This window comes from Haliaeetus albicilla, chromosome 28 (genome assembly GCF_947461875.1).
Source record: "Haliaeetus albicilla chromosome 28, bHalAlb1.1, whole genome shotgun sequence".
In the NCBI taxonomy this organism is placed as follows: Eukaryota; Metazoa; Chordata; class Aves; order Accipitriformes; family Accipitridae; genus Haliaeetus; species Haliaeetus albicilla.
In genome coordinates, this window is record NC_091510.1 from 13,537,842 (window position 1) to 13,559,867 (window position 22,026).

At 39.5% G+C, this 22,026-nt stretch overlaps 1 protein-coding gene across 2 annotated transcripts in view; it reads right to left on the reverse strand.

The window, feature by feature from the left end:
- Positions 1–22,026, reverse strand: part of TRHDE (thyrotropin releasing hormone degrading enzyme) — a 221,401-nt gene that overhangs the window by 6,706 nt on the left and 192,669 nt on the right. For both annotated transcript variants that reach the window (XM_069773711.1, XM_069773710.1), the window contains 3 exons: positions 8,124–8,291; positions 7,431–7,571; positions 2,387–2,468 (listed from right to left, as the gene is read on the reverse strand). In XM_069773711.1, the coding sequence (XP_069629812.1) occupies positions 2,387–2,468; positions 7,431–7,571; positions 8,124–8,291 (391 nt within the window). The remainder of the gene's footprint in view (positions 1–2,386; positions 2,469–7,430; positions 7,572–8,123; positions 8,292–22,026) is intronic.

Genomic DNA, 22,026 nt, shown 5'->3' on the forward strand with positions numbered 1-22,026 from the left:
TGATCACTCTTGAAGTAAATGCAGTACTGTGTAGAAAGATTTACTAGGAAATGTAATAAGACAGCAGACTGTCAATTATATGTGATGCAATTGCTTCAGTTCCACTGGAAGATATTGGCAAGTCAGTGCCGGATCACATTAATATCATTCCCTCCTTCTCTCCTGCAGTCCAGCTGCTGCACTGCGTAGACAGCTGGGCTGCTCTAAACTTTTATTTCTACCTAAGAAACCAAACTGGGAGCACTGGAAATGCTTCTAATTCAGGTTTATATGCAAATATCAGCAGAAGGCAGCCCTGATGCCCTTTGGTTTTATCAAGCTTCAGAAGAAATGTATTTCATTTTGATTCACAGAACCCTTTTGATGATATAATACAGGTCAGTTGTTTGGAAAAAGAACGGATGGTTACAGCGTGAAGAGAATGGCAAAATAGCAAGTGGGCACTCATTTGATGATCTTTGAATGCCTGAAACAGACTCCTTCCCTTATGAGAAAACTTCGATCTTTTTTCAGCAGACCGAAAAGGCCCCTGCTCTGTTCTTGTGTATACTCAAATTATAGCCCTATCACCTGGATTATTACAGCTGATGGCACTGGTGTGCTTTGAATTACTGTTCTTTTTAAGTAAGAATTGCAAGGCTGATGTGCACAGTAGGTTGCTGGTTATGTTGACTTGTATAAAATTAGGTGGTTTAGCAACACTTATTCATAACTAGTTAATTTTTCTTTCCTGGTGACACCAAATTCACCTTGTTTATTTAAATCTAACTTCCAACAACATCTTTGCCATGGGCTCAAAACCAAAAAGGCCGATCCTGCAACTGTCTCATTCCCATCACAGTTAAAAGCATGGGAAGGACCTGGAAACCATCAAATCAGACTTTACCTGATCTCTGTACCTTTTATATCAAAATGTCTACAAGGCCAGTTTCTTTTAGGGGAAGTATAAACAGGCAGCCTGCCAGTACTATCATGGAGGTGGAAACTCAGAGTACAGAAGGCTTCCTTGTTGTCCTGGTTTCAGGTGGGATAGAGTTAATTTTCTTCCTAGTAGCTGGTACAGTGGTGTATTTCGGATTTAGTGTGAGAGTAATGTTGATAACACACTGATGGTGTAGTTGTTGCTAAGTAGCGCTTATCCTAAGTTCCGGATTTTTCAGTTTCCCATGCTCTGCCAGCGAGCAGGGGCACAAGAAGCTGGGAGGGAGCACGGCCAGGAGAGCTGACCCCAACTGGCCAAAGGGATAGTCCATACCATAGGACGTCGTGCCCAGTATATAAACTGGGGGGAGTTGGCCGGGAGGGGCCGATTGCTGCTCGGGGACTGGCTGGGCATTGATCAGCAAGTGGTGAGCAATTGCATTGTGCATCACTGTTTTTCTTGCGTTTTCTTTCTCTCTCTTTTTGTTATCTTCCTTTTCATCATCATCATCATCATCATCATCATTATTATTACTATTACTATTACAATTACTATTTTATTTCAATTATTAAACTGTTCTTATCTTAACCCAGGAGTTTTACTTTTTTTCCGATTCTCCTCCCCATCCCACCGGGGACAGAGGGAGGAGTGAGCGAGCGGCTGCGTGGTGCTTAGTTGCTGGCTGGGGTTAAACCACGACACTTGTGCAGGGCAGATCCTCAGATGTGGCCAGCGCTGTCCTTCCCACCTGGCTAGCTTTGAGGAAACCAGCTGCGGCTCTTCCCTAAGTTCCTGAGGCCACTAGACTTGAGTGCAGACAAATGGTTGGACACAAAATATCATAGCGCAATCAGAGTTCAATTGATGGTGATTATGGTGCATAAGAATCATTTGATCCATTTGGGGTAATGCTGAACAGCTGCTAAGCAGAGCATAATGCAACCGCACAACCACCTCAGTCAGGGCAGATGTTAAGTTAAAATGAGAAATCTTTGCAATCTAAATAAGAAGCACTTAGCATTTAGAATAAATTATCATGGTGTCATTTGGCCAGAATATCGGGTTAACAGCTTTTCTCACATGGAAACACTGTAGGGAAAAGAAAAACAGAGAAAGCACTAGCAGCTTCTACTTCCAAAGCTGGGGTTTTCTAGGGCTGCCCTCTGCAGCATAAACTAATGTGGATAGAAAGATCTCATCTTTAGTTTCTCAACCACTAGTCAAGAGAAAAAAACCAAACCTACATATCCAGCCAAGCACAGAGAAGTGCCTGCACTACCCACCTCCTGACACCATCTCTACGCACTCGGGTGCCTTTGCAATCTGCTCCTCCAGCTGCAGCACAGGTCTGCGACTCCAGCGGAGCAACCAGAGTTCCTGGAGAACCAACACCTTATTGCTCCTGCCTTGCTCCCTGCTTACAACAAATACAGCCTCACGTGCTCGAAGTGATTTAAAAATTACCTCTCTTAGTTCTTCTTCGGTATTGAGGAATTCTGTGACCCCACTGATAAGCTTCGAATTCATAAATAATGCTTCTCCGTACCTGCAAGGGCAAAAAGAAGAGTTAGTGCAAGTGCCAGGCCGGCTGAAAATTAGAAAGTAGTCTTCTGTAAGCAAGGGAGAAGACGTGGGACCGATTCTGTGGATCCAAGGGAATAGCACTGGAACTGGACACTGGTATGCCACTGTTTTATGCTAAAAGCCTGGACTGAGACCTTCTTCTAGGCTGAGCTGTTCGTCGTTAACTTTCAGTCGGATGCTATCAAGCAGAATGGGCTTAACCGCAGCCGCAGATGAGAGCTCCAGAGGAGGAGAGGACCAAACTACAACACCACCTCACGCTTAACGAAACAGCTTTCCATGTAATGGCACCAAGCAGCTCAATATACAGGCGCCAAAGAAGGAGCGGAGCAACAACTATGGAGAAGTATTCTGAGGAACCCTTCTAGCTGTACCATTAAAACAGACTTTTTGAAGTGCTGCAGCCTTCTCTGCATTTTGTATTCATCCACCTCATCTACATTACAAATTGCCTCTCGATAAGTGAACTGAATCAAATTTTCTTGTTCCAGTACCTGATAATTAAAATAAATAATACTGATGGAGAATAATACTGCTAAAATAATCCCCTGGGCCAGGATGTAGCATCTTCAAAGAACCAACCTGGAATGAAAAATTCAACGCTTGGGCAAGGAATATTTAAAGGGTAAAATATTCAGCAGCAATCAGTGATGGCCTTCTGCAGGTAGTTGCTTTGAAACTGGCTCTTCAGTTCCTGCTGATCCACTTGTTTTTCCACAAGTTTTTCTCAATCCCCCAAATGAAGCATCTACTTCACTTATAAGATTGATCAGACTACTCGTGAAGAAGTTTTGCATTTCGTGTTGGAATAGTTTGTGGGTTTTGTTTTTTCGAAAGTCTCTAGCATGAAGAACAATTCCACTGGAAACCGAAAGCAAGTCTTTTGTTCAAGTTAGATGTCATTCAGCATAGCAAAAGGCACTTGACAAATGGCTATCCTTATCTTTATCTGCACATACACCCAAAGCAGTATCTAGCTAATCTGAACATGACTGTTTTTAAGATAGGGAATCCAGCTCTCCTGTCAGACGTGTGTAAGTAATACCAATAGACTTCACTGCAATTAAGTTTATCTGGGGGAACAATTCAGTTCATACCCTGCTTTTAGAAACTGATTTAGAGGAGGAATTCAAAATTCAAAGTGAAATGAACTAGCACAGTCACAGCTTCCTGTTCTGCTTCTATTAATCCTAAATTAATTACCCTTAAATGCTTAGGTACTGTAAGCCACAGTCCTTTCAAAAGGGAGAAAGAAAGAGAAAGGGAGAGGGATAGCCCCAGGGAGAAGGAAGAGAACTGGGGTTTCTTTGAGAAGATTCTGTTTTGGGGAAGGTCTACATCGTGTTGCTTGCTACCTTGAGCTTGTGTGAGGGGTAACACAGTTATAGGTATCAAAAATCCTACTCCCTGACCACTAATAACTGAATTATTCATGGATATTTCAGCAAGTACATCTCTTTTTCCAAAACTTCAGTCACACTGACATATATAGACATCCAGCAGCAAACGCCTCCTATGGGAAGTATGGATTTCATGGTCCTTTAAGCACGTTTAGGCTTTCTAACAAAGCCCTTTATTATTACAGTCTCAGCTTAGCCTCATAATTGACTGCTTGGAAAATTGGAAGCTTCTCTTGATGGGGTCTTTTGACAAGGTTACCAATCCACTTTAGAGAAGCGACCTCATAAAAACAGCTGCAGGGATTTTATTTTTCTCGCAGTCTGTACTGTGGCCACAGCGCAAACAAGAAGTAGCAGAACTCCTTCCACTGAAAATGATACCTTCACGAATACTTGTCCTGATTACTGCCCATTGCACATACTTGGTCAAATGTCAGCCACTAACAGCAATTTCTAAATGGGCTCTGCCAGCAAAAACTCTAGAAAAGCCACCTCCCAAAACAGCATTTTGCAGGTGTGAAACATATGAATAAAGAGAAAAAGCGTTCAGTCTTCCCACCCTTCACAGGAAAGACACCAGCACTGCAGAACCGGGACCTTACGTGCCTGAGCTCCCTGGAAATAGCCTGGAGCCACGGGCTCTCCGCCTGCGCCTTTATTTCTGGGGACGCGAAATAAATTCCAGTGCCTCACACTTGTACGGGCTTCGCACTTGTGCGAACTAAACGCGAGAGGCAGCACAGTCCATTGGCTTCGGAGAGATGAAAACGGCTTCCCAAATATTGTCAAATTCCCAAATGCTGACAAACGATTCAGCACTTGAGAATGAAGGAATTCTTACAGGCAGGTGTCGGATTAAATTTTCGCACACAGACGCACACGTGCACACACGATGAAAATGGTTTAGGAGCCAAGGTAGTTAGTGCATGCTCAGGTAACAGGAATTCAAGCACAGTGTTTTTAACTCTCTTTTTCAGAACTTTAGCCCTATTAGTCCCATGGATTTCTTACGAAAGACTTGTTAGGCACCTCAGTTTCAAAGTCACCTTTGTAAATGGGGTATGAGTGATTTTGAAGACTTTATACATTATCAGTATCTTCTGGACAATGTGAATACAAGCGTACTGTAAAAATATAAAGGGATAAGAATAATTTGTTGTCATTCTAACTCTTTGACATGCTGTGTTTTAAAGTTAGAGGAAATAGCGTTACAGTATAATTTAATCACCCTCAGCTATTTCATATTACTATCTCAAACATCAACACCTTTTATAATAAATTCAATGGAAAATACCGTTGAGATATCTCCTCATTAAATTAATGTTTCATACCAAGTATTTTAATTTAAAAAAAATAAATAATAAATTATAATTGTAGAAAAAAGATGCCTTGGGACAGAGTATACTTGAACTATAATTCCACAACAGAGCTTGTATTTTAAAAATATATTAGTGTAGCAAGCTTAAATCAGAAGCCTAATTTTGCATTCTATCATGTCACTGTTTCACTAAACATTAAGGGGCAAGGTGTTAGACTAATTCCACCCTCTCAACATCTCTCTTAAAAGGTTTTAATCTATAATTACAAAACAAAGTTATTTTCAATACACATCACACATGTACAGCTTGCATGAACTATTTCATTCCACCCCATTCAATATTTTGGCGATTGATAGAAACTCAACTGGATGTCCCTTTCAGAAAAATGCAACTGCTACAATCCTTTTGGTGGCTCAGACTTGTGTTTGGAGATCAAACTGAATGTAGATAACGTTAAGGCTGTGTTGGGCAAAGTGACAGATTCTGTTATTTTCTCATTAAAAAAAAGACAATAACAGTTTTTTTATGAGGCCTCACTGATCGTTACGAACTCAGATAACACAGTGATGCATTCCAAGCAAGTGAGAGAAATAAAATTCAAATTTCAGGTGAAGTCAAGCTACTTAATATTAGAACACACAGAAAATTTGGCATGTGGCATAGTTTTCTAAATCTTGTCCATTCGTCTACACTGCTTAACCTTGTACATGTCTAAAATCACAGCTGTTTGCTAGGTTGTCAGATGAACGTACTTGCTAAGGTAGGACACAACTTCTGCACATGTGTTTGTAGCAATACAGATTTTGACAGATTTATGCCTAAACTCTGTATAAATCCCTGGAGGAACCTGAAAAATTATTTGCAATCCAGAGCATAACTAACAGCACTGGCTTGCATAATAGTAATGGGTCTGCATTCACTTTCTGTGTAAAAGTCCAGTTCCTGGAATAATCATACCAGAAGCAGCGGATTCTTAATTTTTAAACTCTTCAGCACTCTTAAAGATTTTGGAAATTGCTTTCAAAAAGTATGCTCCTGTAATATAAACTTCCAAAACCAATTCCAGCTCAAACCTATTTTCCCAGCTGAACTTCTAAAATCCCACTATACTATAAAGTATTATCCAAAAAAACATGAAAAACTTCTTGAAACTTTAAGAAAGTTGCACAGTCTCTGAGTTTCCTTGACTCTTCTTTTGATGCTGCAGAACCTATAGTAAGTTTGTACCTGTATTCATCAGGCACTAGTATTTAGTTGCTTAAATACAGCATCTTAAATACACTATTTCAAATATTCTGTGGCACACTAGATGGCTCCTCACAAGTCCAGAATGGAACAGAACTCCAATACTTTTTCTGCCAACACCATGGGATTGGCCTGGAGTGGAGTGTCTGAAGTTCTTGGACACCTGCCTTGAAGAACTTGAACCTCATCCGAGTTGTGGTCCCTTCTAATGTGTCCGTATCAGACGAGCTGCTGTGAAATCTTTCAGACCCTCAGGCTGTCCCTAAAGAACTAAAGGAATTTCTCATTCATTGAATTAACATCAAAATATTCATCAAAAAAGGATTTTAAAATGTTGACGGGGCTTCTGAGTAGGAGCATGTAGCACTTGTTCAAAGAGAAAGAGAAGTAGGTATAAGGAACAGCCCTGTCTCCTTCCTGTTCATCTATTTTTAATTCAGAATGTTGCTCCTCTATTACTTGAAACTCACCTGAAACACAGAGTGGAGGGAAAGGGGATGACACTATATTAGCATCCTTTTGAAAATGGAAATGTTTCAAAAAGGGTTTGGTGTTTTTTTCCCACAGCTGAAATAATGTTCTTGAAAAGATTTTTTTTCTGTCAGACTTAAAATCAGCAAAATTCCTTTGGGAAGTGCTGCTTTTTTATCTATGTAAAAGTAGAACTGCAGCACTTGACACTTAGATAGACTTCATTATCATAAGTGCAGACACAATACAGTAATAGATATATATACAGATGATCACTAAGAGATAAATGTTTCTATGCATGTGTGTGATAATCCATGAATAAATGCAGTTATGACTTGTATGTATGTATTTCATATTTAGAGACATCTCTATGGATTAAAAGAGAATGGACTAGATTCAGGACTTACACAAATACACACATATGCAATACTTACACAAATTACATCAAAAATAAGAAAATGAAAATAAAGTCACACTGTTTATCTTTACCTAGCATTTAATATTTTCCATTTTTCTCTGAAAAACTTCCAAGCAAGATCCCTTCCATGTGGATTTCGAGCTACGTGGATTATCACATCAATTGCATCCTGATCCAGGACAACTTCTGAGTTGAGAGACAAATTCAAAAGCCTAGTGGGAGAAACAAGGAAAAAAAAAAAAAAATCCTATTTAGTTTCACCAACACATAGTCTAACAACAGCACATCAGAAAACTATCAGAAAAAAAATAATCACTGCCAAATGGTTTGTTTAAGTCTCCAAGTGAGTTCCATGGTTTATTTCTAACATTCCAAAGACCAGACACATTAGGAATCAGAAAAATCTTGATGTAAAAGGTTTTTCAGTAAAAGCTGAGTGGAAATTTACATGTGTGTTTTCATGAAATCAGTAAGATCAGACTAGTCAATATATTTAAATGAAGGATATGCTAACAAAAAAATAATAGCAATTATTATAGGATTTCAAACATTTCCAATGAACGTAGGAAAATTTGGAAGTGATAAGACATAATATGTGTCAATTTTCATATGCATTAAGGCAAAAACATGACAGTTTAAACAGACAGTAAGCCAGTGCTTGAAAAGCAAAGTTCTTTCATTCAGAACAAAGCTCAAGTGATGATCCATAAATGTTAAAGTGATTATTGGTAATAGTCAGATACAGATATATAATATTTTTGTACCTATTGAGCAAGTTTCTGTCATCACTGCAAGTTAAGGCTTCTAGTAATATTTTCTTCTCAGACACTGCTGTGGTAGAATGAAATTTCATCCAAATGAACTCCCATACATCTTCATCCATCAGTGAAACTCCTGTACAGTAGACAATGTCCCTCACGTTGAGCGGGATTCTACAAAAGAAATCAGAAATAGCATTGTGGTAAATAAGGAGCCTCCTGATATTGGAAACGATGGAGGAACATCACTACATTTATGAGACTCCAAAATGAACGTGCAACAGTAATCTTTTTTTGGAAAATTACATTTGCTTCTCTTTACTGCCACCAAAATCTTCCAGGCCATCCTAATGGATTTTCTAATGGGTAACACATGCTTGCCATTCTTTTCATAACGCTGTCACATTGTCAGGAGACCATAAATTACGGTCATCCAGTTCATCAACACATAATGTGCCACATAACCTGCAGGACAGGTAACATAAGCTCTCCAAATTAGCATGGGATCTTATCACTCTGCTGCTGGGCTCTAAGCCAAATCTCCTCTTCTTGTCCTTAGTACTGAGGTTTTAGAACAGGAGCTGATCAGCCAGAAACTCCTCCTTGCTGGTGCTATAAAGTGCTCCATCTTCATATAGTAACATACAAGTAAGGAAGGATGTGCTGAGACAATGCTACTTAAAAATGGTGTTTTCAGGAGTGAAGAAAATAAGAAATGTTTCAAATGTTTTTTCAGCATATTAATACCAGTATAAAACCAGCTATGCCATAGGATGGTTGTGAACTGTGATTACTGCTCAAGTAATATAAACTCAGACCACAGTTAAATGAAAGCTTCTTGAAGCCAAATTCAGACCTAGTATAGGATATGCATATGTACCATTTTCTTCTAAAGAGATCTCAGCTGGGCTTCCAATTTCCTACCCTGCTTATGCTTCCTATACAAGCATAGAAGCTGAAACATTTGTCAGCTAAAGCGTATTCCTGCAGATAAAGCTAGACGTTTCTCAGAGGATTATGTTTCTGATTTGCAGGAAAGAACGCCCTCTTTTTGTTGGTAAAAATTATACCAAAATGCAGTTCTCTAGTTACTAATAGCTGGGCTGAAACACCTCTGCAGCTTCATATGCATGACCTCTTTAGAGAACCTAGAGGAATATACAGCTGCTGTCAGCATCTGGGCAGCAATACAGTAGGATAAAGAATGAAATTACCTCTGTTAAATTTGGTGTCAAATCTTACACAACACATAAACAAAAGGTTACATCAATACTTTAGTTATAAGACTTTCACCGAAGTCTTATACCATAGACTGGGCTATCCTAGTCAAGAACAAATTGCTTCTTTTACTCCCATCTATTCATCCTCCAAAAAACCCCCTTTCTTCCACTGAAATTTTCTATTGTTTGGCTCTGCAATGAGTGTTTTTGTTAAAAAACTTCAGCTGATCTCTTTGGCCATGTCTGAGTCCCTGGAAAATGAAACCAGTGGGGCTTTTCAGCACTTCAAAGTTTTGGTTCCTCTTCAGTACTTCAGAAGGAAGTAGGCAACAACTATGATGGTTTCTTGAGAAAAAGAATAAAAGGCATATGTAGCTAATTTAAGGCAAAACTGGGAAAAAAAAGTGCACTCCTACTGCCTGAAGAACTGTGGGGAATTAATGCCTACTGCTTTTTTGCTATGCTTTTTTTGAGTAGCAAAAAAGTCCTGAGGTTGAGGCTCTCTTTGTGCTCTCTGGCGAGTGTAGTCATCAGCTCAGAGGGTGTATCTGCAGGTTTAGATGCAGCCACAGGAATTTCGCTTCTGCTGAGCTGACGAGGCTCAGGATAGTGCTGCCACTTGGAGATTTTTTAGCAGAGTCCCACGCTAACAGAGCCACAACGGGCTGCCTTGACTAGTGCTGAGGTATTTTGCATTTGATGCAGACAAACCCAGGCATTTATTCAGGAGTAAACTCTCCAAAGCAAAACCAAAAGGGTAGGCAAGAGAAATGTAATCCATATTAAAGTTGCTAGGAAATACGTGCAGCACACGCCAGCAATATTGCCTTCTAAAGCAAAATCAGAGGTGCAATGTCTCATCTCTGCCATGAGCTGCTTCATCTAGCCAGGGTAGATTGGTAATACAGTGCAGAACCTAGCACGGTTCGAGATCTTACTGTTTCTTCTCCTCCCACCACCAAATCGCTGTGTGAGAACATGCCCATCCTGAGCTGTGCCAGGCAATCAGCATTGCTCTAGTTATGACCACATAGCTCAAACAACTCCTACGTGTTGCCGACACATAGATGGGACCTCCAAAAAATGCAGGTTCCACAGATCCTCCCCCTTGATGCTTCCTATTACCTTCTTAGATCTTTTCCCTCAATGCTCAGATGACCTAAAAAGCTTGGCACTGAAAAAAGTTAGTCACTCTCCTCAGATTTACCCAGGATCAGTAGGTTTTGACTTATGTACAGTCTATGGAACCGATTCTGTGGCCCCTATAGAGCTGCTACACCAGGACCAAGGAAACCAGAAAATTCTTAAAGCTGACCAAATCCATTAAAAGAAATACTGTTTAAACATACATGGGCAGTAATGAAAAAAGTTATCACTCACCAGCCTGAGTTTTGATTCTCAAAATCTGAGTTAACATTAGTAAAATGTGCGTTTGGTTGACATTTACAGAATTATCCATGTGTGCTAGGTGCTGAATTTCCATTTTTCTGTAATGGAATTTGCCCTTCTTACTTGAAAGTCTATCATTAAGACCTCATTGTGATATTTCAAATATTAATGAATATCAACAATATTATTTTTCCCCCATTTAACCTTTCTTTCAAAAAGTGCGTTCAAAGGAAACTGTATATAATTGCGTCTATTACAGAAAATTAAGACTACATATTTAAACACAAGAAATCAAGATATATTAAAATTAATGGAGCAGATGTTTAGGTCCTGCCTTTGTGTTGACTTATATTAACTCAGAATGAGTCTTAAAGTTTTCTAAATAACTGAAACTCTCTCAAAACTTCGGCTCAGCAATTACAGTAACATAAATACGCAGCCATATGCACATAGACCGCATAGAACATGAAAGCGATATTAATTATCACCGTGTCTTGATTTTCTGATACGCTAGGTTATTTGTCCTTAAAGCACAACTTCCTTACTAGCTTATGTCTTTCTTTGCTTTGAATTTGGGATTTAATACACTGACAGCAGCCATAAGAATGTACGCCAAACCAAAAGGACTACGGGATGCTATCCTGACCATGGGACCAAACAACCTGTTGCCCCAAATCTGTCTTACCATATGATATCTGAATATGAAGAACAACTGAACCCAGTCAAGCCTTATTTCAGTGAAGGAAGGACTTTATAACTTGACACACAAACACTACATCATTTTTTTAGAAGCACACGTAGTTCTATGTGAGCTTTGCCGGCAGAAATATTATCTTTGGTTTACTGCAAGAGATGCGACTCAGCCAACAGATGCTCTAAAGAACTAGAAGGCGCCTGGAAAAAGTGGTTCTTTTTTGGTTGATTGGTCCATTAAACCAGGTAGGAACTGTGTGCTGGAAGGACTGTCACTCTGTGTTTGCCTAGTACGGTCAGCACAGAGGTGCCCAGAAGTGGATGTCTAACCCCAGAAAGGTCAGCATTCCTCACCCGTGAGGTTTACGTTTTTGAAATTTACAGTAAAACATATCAATTCAATGGCCTTTCCCAGCTACTCCATCTTTTACGTTCTACGTGCCAACACTAGCGGTTTTAGCAGCAGTGCGGTCAGTAACCGCAGGACCGTTTGCACGCTCTGGGAAGGAAGGAGGACGTAAGACAAGCGATGGCACTGATCCCATGCCCATAGCCTAGATCTCACCGTGTTTCTAGCCAAGAAAAGTCTATTGCCACCAAATCGGTAATAGCATACTTGCAGTGCTGCAGCAGATCTACTCGGTGTCACCCAACCAACTGCTCCAGGGAAGGTTTTCCATCTCTGTCTATAAGCTAAGTCATTAGGACAAAAAATCAGCCCCTACGACGCAAGACATCGAAACAAATATTGATTTTAAAAGGCTTAGCTTCAGAAACTACAAAACTTACGGCTATGAAAAGCTACAAAGGACTGTGAGAGGCTTGTAATCAGGACTGTAGATCGGAGGGTTCTTGTGGAAATGAAAATTGTTTATGAAAATGCGAATATCTCCAAAGTTATTTCTCTTTAACTATTGCCTCGATAGAGCGCCCTGTAATCGAATTTTCTCTGTGGGGATTTTTGCTTTCTCTCTCCTCCAATCATTACGGGCCTGTATTTCATTGTTCTCTAAACATGTGAAATGTCTCCAGTCTACAGATTTTTTAATTTTATAGCTTCACGGAAAATGTTGTTCTAAAATTGCAGATCCAAGGCACTAGATCAGCATGTGGAATGTTTGCCCCCTGTATTAACTGAATCGAGTGGATAAAATTACCCATTGTTTCAGTACTGCTTAGGTAGTAACACTGCAGAACGTATCGCCTTGTTATATTAAACCTCATCTGGGCCTCCAAGGCTGCTCTCATTTTTAAAGAGGTAATATGATTGATGGATACTTCAGAAGAATAAAGATAAAGATTAACTTTTGAAAGCATCACTTTAAATGGCTTTTATTTGAATACTGATTCAATTTATTTAACTGTATTTTTCTTGCTTAAGAGATATGATGGTGAGAATGAAATATGTAGCTAGCAGAGCTCATGTTTAAAAATTAAACACTTTGGGAAAAAAGTTAAAAATTAAACAGTTAGAAAAAAATTAATTAAAATCGTGCTGTGCCTTTACAGGGATTTTTTTTTTCAAGAGTGAATAATAAAGCTCTACAATGAGCTAAGAATAATCTTCTAAGTTATAATTAATTGGTACATACTTGCTCCTATTTAAAGTATGTTCTAACTATTGGAGATACACTTATAAAATTGGACCATAATTATTTATCTTCTGGGCAAACTGTGTTCTAATTTTTTAAAATGTAATTGCACACAGTTTAGACAGTTCTTTGATTAAGTGACAAATTTCAATGCCATTTAGGGTACTATTTGACAAAGAAAATTAATCAGAAACATTATTCTTTATTTTTGCAGCTATTTAACATTTAACTTAAGCCTATTTTTCTTGATGACTATATTTATAGTCTTGTTTAATAGGTTACAAGGCTCAGATAAGAAACAACAATGAAGTATCGGTACTTTGCTGGCAGATCTGTAATACAGATTCTGTTACAAGGAACAGCACCGCACCAATTTTATTTTTCAAGACGGCAATCCCAAAGCTTATACTCCCACAGAGGAGGGGAGGATCCTCTGCCATAGCACACGTCCAGTCTGAAGAGAAAGGGCAGAATTTCCCCTTGAAAATTAAGGCGCCGAGGTGTGATGGGCTTGACGCTCAGGTGTCTGTCACGCGTTGAATTCAGGGGATATTAACTGAGGATGTGACTGCTGAGGGATGTGGCAAAGCTACGCGCAGACTCAGTCCCAGTCCTGGGCTTCCGAGCGGGAGGTCTGGCATGGGCAGAGAACCCAGCATCCCTCCAGGGATGGTTACTGCTCTTGCTCCTTTCCCTTCCTACAGCAGATATCCCATAATCGAACATGCCACTAGCACACTCAAGCTCTTCAACCCTGATTTTAACGACCGAGTGGTGAGTTAAGCACTTCTTTGTGAGACTAATCTCTGAGTAGATATGCCTTGTTTTGTCCTTTCTGGACAGTTTTTGCAACAAAAAATGCGGTCCTTTCTGTTCAATTGTTTTGCAAAGTTGTGGAGAGATCGCTCCTGAATGAGAAAACTGGAGACTAATCTAACTTCTAAGGATTGCAAATTAATTACTGTTAATCCGTAATCACTACATACAGGGTCATTTTGTTGTGATCACACGCAGAAGTCGGAAGGCAAAAATGCTACCTGAACCAGCTGCCCCATAAAGCCCGGTTTTGTCTTTCACAAGACAAAATTCTCTCTCTTTTCAGACATACTCCCCAGATGGTCTTTCAGAGCACTAACTCCTTGATTAACTCGTGCACTCAACAGTGTTTTCTTCCTCCTTAAACAGTTTTATTGACTTGAGTGCAAGATTCTACTCAAATGTTGAAACAACCTATTAATTAGTTAAATCACTTCAGAAACATCGGCTGACATTAGCTGGCAAAGCTCCAGTAACATTTCAAAATGCATGAATAGCTGTGCCTGAATTTTTTTCAGTAATTAAAACTTCTAGGGGTTGAGAACACAGAAGAAGGGATCCATTTTATTGTTTTACATTTATCAGACATTCATGTGTGAAAAAAATGAAAATAGCTCTCATTTTTTTCATGTTTGCTGCTAATGATTTCCAAAAATAGCTGGTGGGCAGCAAACCCGTGAAAAAATATAGTGCCTCTTCCAAGCAACTAACAAAAATAATTAACCTGTTGGCCACATTCCCACAAATACTTATGTAGGTGGTTAGACTTAAGTACATTTATAAGTTTTTGCAAGACTGCAGCACTAGTGTGCTCATGTGAAACAAAGCAACAAAATTATGTATCTCAAGTCATTAGAGAGAGAAATAAGGGAGGAGGAAAAGGAAAGAAAAAATGCTTTTTTTGGAAAAACATTTGATTTTCTATCACCTAAGCCAGACTTCACTGAAATGATCTCAATTAATGACTGGTAATTTGTTATTTACCACTCCCTCAGATCTATGGATAGCTTCATTTATAGACATGTTACAGTCTCCTGCAGTGCAATTTGTTTTTCTGGTGGCATTTCCATTGAGTAGTTAAAGGTCCATCCAAGTAAGCATTCTGCCACTTTAGGCAGATGGATGGACATGAATCCATTGTTCCTTGCAGAGGAAATACGAATTCTGCACAAACAAGCATGGAAATTTAGTACTCTCAAATTAGGCTTGTTGGTTACCACTGTCTTTGTTCAAATTACGTGATGGAAGTCATCTTACTTCATTACTCGCACCCTTCTTAAGGCTGCTAAAGAATTAACTAATGAATTCTTAAGACTGATAAAGAATTAACAGTCACAACGTGACAAAAGGCTTTGAAATGGCAAACAGAAGTCACTGAAAAAAGCCCATGTCCACATTACTACCCTTAAAAAAATTAAACGAGGTAATTGAGTACTAGGATGCAATCATCCAAGATCCTGATTTCATTTTTTAGTAACCAAAAGCGGTTTATCTGTAGTGCAAAATGACACACAGATGTGTTCTGACTTGAAACCCACATACTGAACAGGAAAATTCACGGCATATTCTCTTTTCAGAGATCTCTGGGCCCACCTCAGCACCCCAAGACTTCTCAGAACAACCTGGATGACTGGAGACCAGAACAGATTCAAGATATCTGGCTCTGCGTGCAGGATCACCCAGCAGTCCCTACTTCTCCTCATTCACAAAGACAGACAAATGCAAACTTCAGTAACCCATGGGCTACACAGAATGGATGTTGACTTCAGTCTAATTCAGAGCAGCAGCCTGCACTCCACTGCAAACATCATCTATTCATCTGAGTATTGCTTTCCTTAAAAAAGAAAAAAAAGAAAACCGATGCCTCTTGTATCTCTTGTGTTAGAAAGCGTAGACTGAATGTGCTCTCAGAATTGCAAAAAAAAGAAAAAGAATTAGAAAGAAGCTAAGTATTGAACATTAGCTCTACTCATCAAATAGCATAGTGATCTTAGCTCTGTTGATCAAAGATTAGAAGATTTTTATCAACCATAAGGTCGGCATAACAGGGGCAAGGACAAGAGACACCAAATTTGCAGACATCAGTATGCAACCCTCACTTCACACACGTTTGATGTGGTAGAATATTGGATTTTCCCTTTTTTTTTTTTTTTTTAATTGATAATATCTGCAAGGCGGTATTCCAAGTAAACAAAACTGATCAGAGTGCTTGTGATAGAAGAATAATAGTAAAAATAGTAAAAAGTGCATTCAATAGAAAATCACCCCAAAGTGATATGAAGCCCAGATCAATCAAATGCATTTACTCTAAGTTTTCTAGGGGTATTGAGACAATTAATTAAGGTACTTTGTTTCTATTTAAAAGACAGCAACCAATAAATAGCAATGGTTACATTTCTAAAGAAGAAAAAAACAGAAGAGCAAACTGAAGTGGCCATGACTAGCCAGGGGTCTTCCAAGGGGTCCAGTAACATCTTAGAGAAACATCGCCACATAATTACGTCTGATGCAATACTACCATCTCCCACTGCTCACTGCTGCGTATTAGCAAAAGAATAGCATCACCACAGCTCTACTAACAGAACCAGAACACGAGCACTCCTGTTTCTGCTGAAGGCAAAGTCAGCTGTCTCAGTTCAAAGCAGCTCTCTCCTCACATACTCGCATGTTTGCGCTATCCTGTCTAACTTTGCCTCAAGCAAGCATCCATCCACAGTCCACTTTGCCAGCAGAAATGTGTACGTGGCAACCTGTAGCTGATGGATGGCAACGGGAGCTGGAAGAAAATCACATCTGCACCCACAGAGAGGTTTGCAAAAACATGCTTGTGCCTATGGAAAAGTTATGCTTTGAGCCATCATAGTGTGTATTCGCATATTACCCATTGTCAAGGTATCTCCTGTCAGGAGTTTACAGATTACAGCTCTCCACACTTTCCTTCCTGAACCTCAGAAATACACGTTCACTCAGTCTATCCCAGGCAGAAAGTCTGAAAATGCTAATCCTCTTAGAAATATGTTTTTCTTTCAGACCAGATACGCAGTGAAGGTGGAACTGCAGTGCCAAACGAGCGGCTGCGTCGTGCTTAGCTGCTGGCTGGGGTTAAACCACGACAGAAGGTCAAAGGGGTTAACAAGGCTGATTCTCCAGCTCAGGCAGGCATTGTATGGTAATTTTGTTAATTTTTTAGGCTGAACCACAATGCTGTTATACCTAGGGAGTGTGAATAATGTATTTCTTCACACATGAAAGAGCTTCACAGGGATGAGCTCAGTTAAATGAAGGTAGAAGCAAACATCTTAATTTTCAGCCAACAGTAGTGCAGCATTCTTGTACAGCATTCTGCTGTTGACTGAATCCCACTAACCTTACATTCTCAAACTACGAGGGAAATTTCAATGTGCTTATACGTTTTCTACTAGGTTTGTGTTCTTCTGAACATAAACACGGAAGTTTCAAGGGTTTCCATTGCTCCAATATAGGAGTAGCATATATCCCAACTTAACAGAGTGAAAATGTTTGCCTTCATATCAACTATCAAGTCAGAAGTCAATACAGACATTCAAGGAAAATGTGCTGGAGCCATCAGCCATTTAAAAAGAGCAAAATTACTCAAATTTATTGATTGAAAAGACTGTAAGACATACCTTGAAGTCTCATCTCAGATTTTCAGCGGAAAGAAATAACCACTTCTTTTGTAACAATTGCAAGAATTAAAATATAATATCAATTCCTAGACCAGGAAAACCAGATGTCTCCTTATTCCCTCTTCTACATGTAATGTTACGTGTTTGGTTTGCTCCTTGTAGAGCCAACTTCTTTTTTAGAGTTCTGTTCCTTGTTTTAGCATCACAAAAATGATGCAAAAGTGGTAGTGAGCAATACCACCTGAAGCCCTTTGCATACCAAGTACTCCTGGTACTTCAGGTACTCAAGCCTCGCTCCCTCAGATGAACGCTCTCATCTTTAGGCTGGAGAGCTGTGTTATTTCTCTTGCTAACAAAGTAAATCCCAGTGGCTGAGCATCAACTAGAGGAGGAGCGTCTTGCTTAAAGTGTCTTAATACTGCCCCAAACACCTCACGGATAGGAGATGAGGGTGGTGGTCTGCACGTGGCAGAGGTAGGGCTGAGGTACTCAACCGAAGCTCTGCCGCAATCTCAGCCCCCCTGTTTAAAAGGGGGTTGAGGAGCAGCTTCTCTGCCAACTGTGTTTGAAAAGAAAAGGAGCAGACCTTCTCCTGCTTTAGCGACGCTTTCGAAAGGCATCTTTTGCAAGGAGCCCTAACTCTATGATTGCCATTTACATATTCGTTTGATATAGGTATCTTTCTACCTGCAGTGCTGGACCCTCAGAGGGCCCACTCTCTCTTCGCAGTCTCATGTTAAGAGGCTCTTCACTCAGCACAGTGGCTGCCACCAGCTCCATTTAGAGGTTCCCAAATCCCCTTGTAGGAAACATAACTCCAAGCGTCTGATTCTGCCCTGTGAGCCAGGCATCTAAAAAAGAAGCACTGCCACACCTAAGTCACTTTAGAAATTCAAGCCTTCAAGCCTCTCAGCTGACTTCCACTTTCATACATGGAAGCTAATGTTGCAGCTCACATGTATGGGTTTTTTTTTTTTTTACTAATTCCGTAAGAAAATCTGCAGTGCTACAGTTGGAAATCTAATGGCTTTTTTCACATGGTGCTGGAAACACAAAGAGGACCTCTGGCTTTGTGCTATGAATGACCGTTATTTTACTTGGTGAACAGTGGCAAATTATTTGCACAGTAAAGAACATGTAATTACAAAGTACAAGCAGTAACTGATTATTATGATTATTTTAATCCCCTACAGTGAAGACTAGATGGTAATTAATTTCTGGACGTACCAGACTAAATATAATTACTAAAAATCACAGCAACTGTAGGCATGTGCTGGTAAAACAGAGTTAGATGTTACTGTATTTGTTTATTATCCAACACTTTATCCATCATTAAATGCTACAAGTAAAACAGAAAAAACATTTCAAAAGAACTTCTAAAAAGCTGTAGATTAAAAACACAGCTAAAACATTATGAATTTTAGCATTTCTACAGTATAATCAATTGCACATTCTCTGTTATGCTTATTTGAACTTTAACTGCAGTAACTGCCAGGGAATCAAAAACTTCCTTTGTATCATTTACTGCCTGTGCATTTATATGGTATTTAATACCACTTATTAATTTAATACTACCCTAATTTTGTATTGATTAGAATCTTGAGACACAAGCCTAATTCCACAGTCTCATTTTGGGTCCTACTGCTTTGAAGAATTTGTGTTCGTCCCAACAAGTGCTGCTTGTGAATTAGCTCATTGTATGAAACATCTTGTCTACCAGAGTAAGGTTTTTGGGAAAGGATGGGTGGAAAGGTTGCAAATTAGCCTTATTGTTACTGTCATAATCAAACTCAAATTATACTTGCATATAAAAATATCTCTGAGCTCTCTGGAACTCTATCTTTGTGCTCTGGCTATGCAAACCCACCAAGACCAGGCTTTCTGCAACGCATCGGTCAATGTCTTTGTTCTGTTTCAGAAGAGGGAAGGGCATCTACAAGAACTTTTAGGTTCTTGTAGATGAGTACACGTGCTAGAAAACTGTAGTCTTCAGCAGACAAAACTTTACTCATTGCTGATAAGGAGTGTAACAGGCAAGGATACACAGTTTCTGTACCTGTCACCAGCTTTCCTCACCAGGAGTTGCCAGAGAAGACTGGAGAAAGATGAGCAGCATGAGTTTTCCTTTCTTGGTGAGGAAACAAGCTCTGAGGGATTCCTACAGATTCTGAGGTGGCTGTTTGCAGCAAATTCACAAACAGCTGTTAAGGGCATCAAACTGAGCAAAACACTTAACTGATGAGAAAGAATACAAAATGGCACCTGGTGGATGTGCTCTCTGCATGCATCTTGTACTTACGCGCTTGCCCTTTGCACTTGAGCGAGCTATTGTCTCTGAAGTGCTCAGAGAGGCAGAAGCATAACTCAAACACCATGTTAATTACATTCTGATTGTAGAATCATCATCATTTTCTTGGTGGAAAAGCAGGGAAAACAGCCCCTGCTTTATTTTCAGATTTCAGCCCGAGTTGGTTTAAACTGAGCAAAGATGATACGGGGTACCTCTGATGCCGCAGGGATCTAAACATTCCTAAGAGAGCACTGACAGAGCCCTACAAATGTTGTTACTGTGATACAAAAGCTGATCTTACGTATACCAAGCTGCTAGTACAAGTAGCCTTTGCAATGTCGTTTCAATATAAGTAGATAGGAAATGAGTCTGCTCCTATGTTAGTTACATTCAGTATGTGAGACTGCTCTGTGAATAGCAACTGGTAAATTCGGGGAGCGGGGGGCAGGAATCGAACAAATCCTGTGATCTTAACAAATAAATAAAAACACATCTCTGTCTTCTTTGCAAGTTGTACCCCTATGGATCACCTGACTGTCAATCCGTATTCTATAATTGCATTATTTGTTGCAGCTGTTTTTCAAAACTGTGCATTTCCTTTGGAGAAATGCACTGCTTTAACTTAGTAGCTATTCTCTTCCTCTGCCCTGCTGTGATGCTTTTATCATAATACTTGTCATATGCTGGCAACCACAGTCTTGTGCTCCCAAGAATGGCCCCATAGAAAGGCTAAGATGAATCTTCAGATGACTCCTTAAATTTATTCCTTTCCTCTTGTGCTATTGTTAGTAAAGCAATAAGCTTTTTTTTTTTTTTCCCCCTGATGCTTCCTTCTTCAATCCTGTTGGAAAGGATGAAGACACAGGGTAGGAGAAAGCTTTGCAGGGTGACAGCTTTTTAACACCGAATAATCTACTGCTGTGCATGCTAATAGATGGTGCTAGGTTTGATTAACTAATTTTGCAAATGAATATCTAAGTAAATTAGTTTTGCAGATTGTTTCCATTGATTCTTTCTCTTTAATCTCCTTTTTGAATAGTTTCATACTGATTGTTGCTGCTGATGATAAGAATTAATATAAAACCCTGGGGTATATATTTCATAGTAAATATATCTGGTATCATCTTACACAAGAAAACCCTCCCTCTCACACACACCTTATTTAAAGGTACATAGTCATAGTTTCAAGATAATTTTTTTTCCGAAGTCTCAAATTCATACAGGAATGCAATTTCCATTCATGCTCAGTTCATGGCTGGTTTTAAAAGACACTCAGGTACTTATGTAAATAGGTATGCCTGTAGAGGGCTTTCAAAGATTACAAAGACAGACAGACAGACAGACATATTTGAATTGCAAACAAACACCTGATTGGCCCACGGTGTCTTGAAAAATCCTACATGCCTATATGTCTATAGAGATCTGATCCTTTTGCAGAGCTAATACAAGATTGGGGCTAAAAAAGACTTCTCTTCTAATTTGTTACTTGAAAGTAAAATATTTTCCTTTAAACCAAAATATCATGTGATGTACTTATGCAATTACTTCTACACCCACATGCCACATAATCAGAAAATCCATCATTCTTTCTCAAGAAGTCATGGTCTTAACCTATAGTCTGTACTTATCTCTTTGTCCATAGATCACTACATACTTAAATTAGTTTCAGTAATTTAACACTTCTTAGATGCTGGCCTTTAAAAGATAAACTTCATACACCATCCACGGCCCATGTTCCCTTGCCTCAGCTGAATAAACCTAGTCTGGACAGCCTAACTTACATATTTGCTGTCAAACCACTACAGTGCTGCTAACGCTCAACACATCAGCTATCATATTATCCCCTCTGTGAGACCTTACGTGAGCTTTTCCATGTATTCCTGCATCACATTAATTTCCAAGTCTTCACCCTTAAGTACTTCATAACATTTCCCTCAAGTACGTTGTTTTGTCTCCTTTTTTACTTCTCAGTCCTTCTGCCTCTAACCTCTCTCACTTCTTTAATCACTTAGCACCTTCTGCTCTCTTGCCCCGACACAGGCTCCGTGTTTGTCTGCCAATGCGGTGTTCACTCATCTTTCTTCCTTTAAACCCCTCCTTAAAACCCATCTTCTCGCCTTCTAGCATATAATTACCCGACAGCAATTTATCAGGAGTGGGCAGAGGCTACATGGGTGTCCCCTCCACCCACTCATAAGTGCAAAGTCAAATAATTCATTCTGAAGCCTCAGAGACATTTTTAAATAACAGCCAGCGACCTCT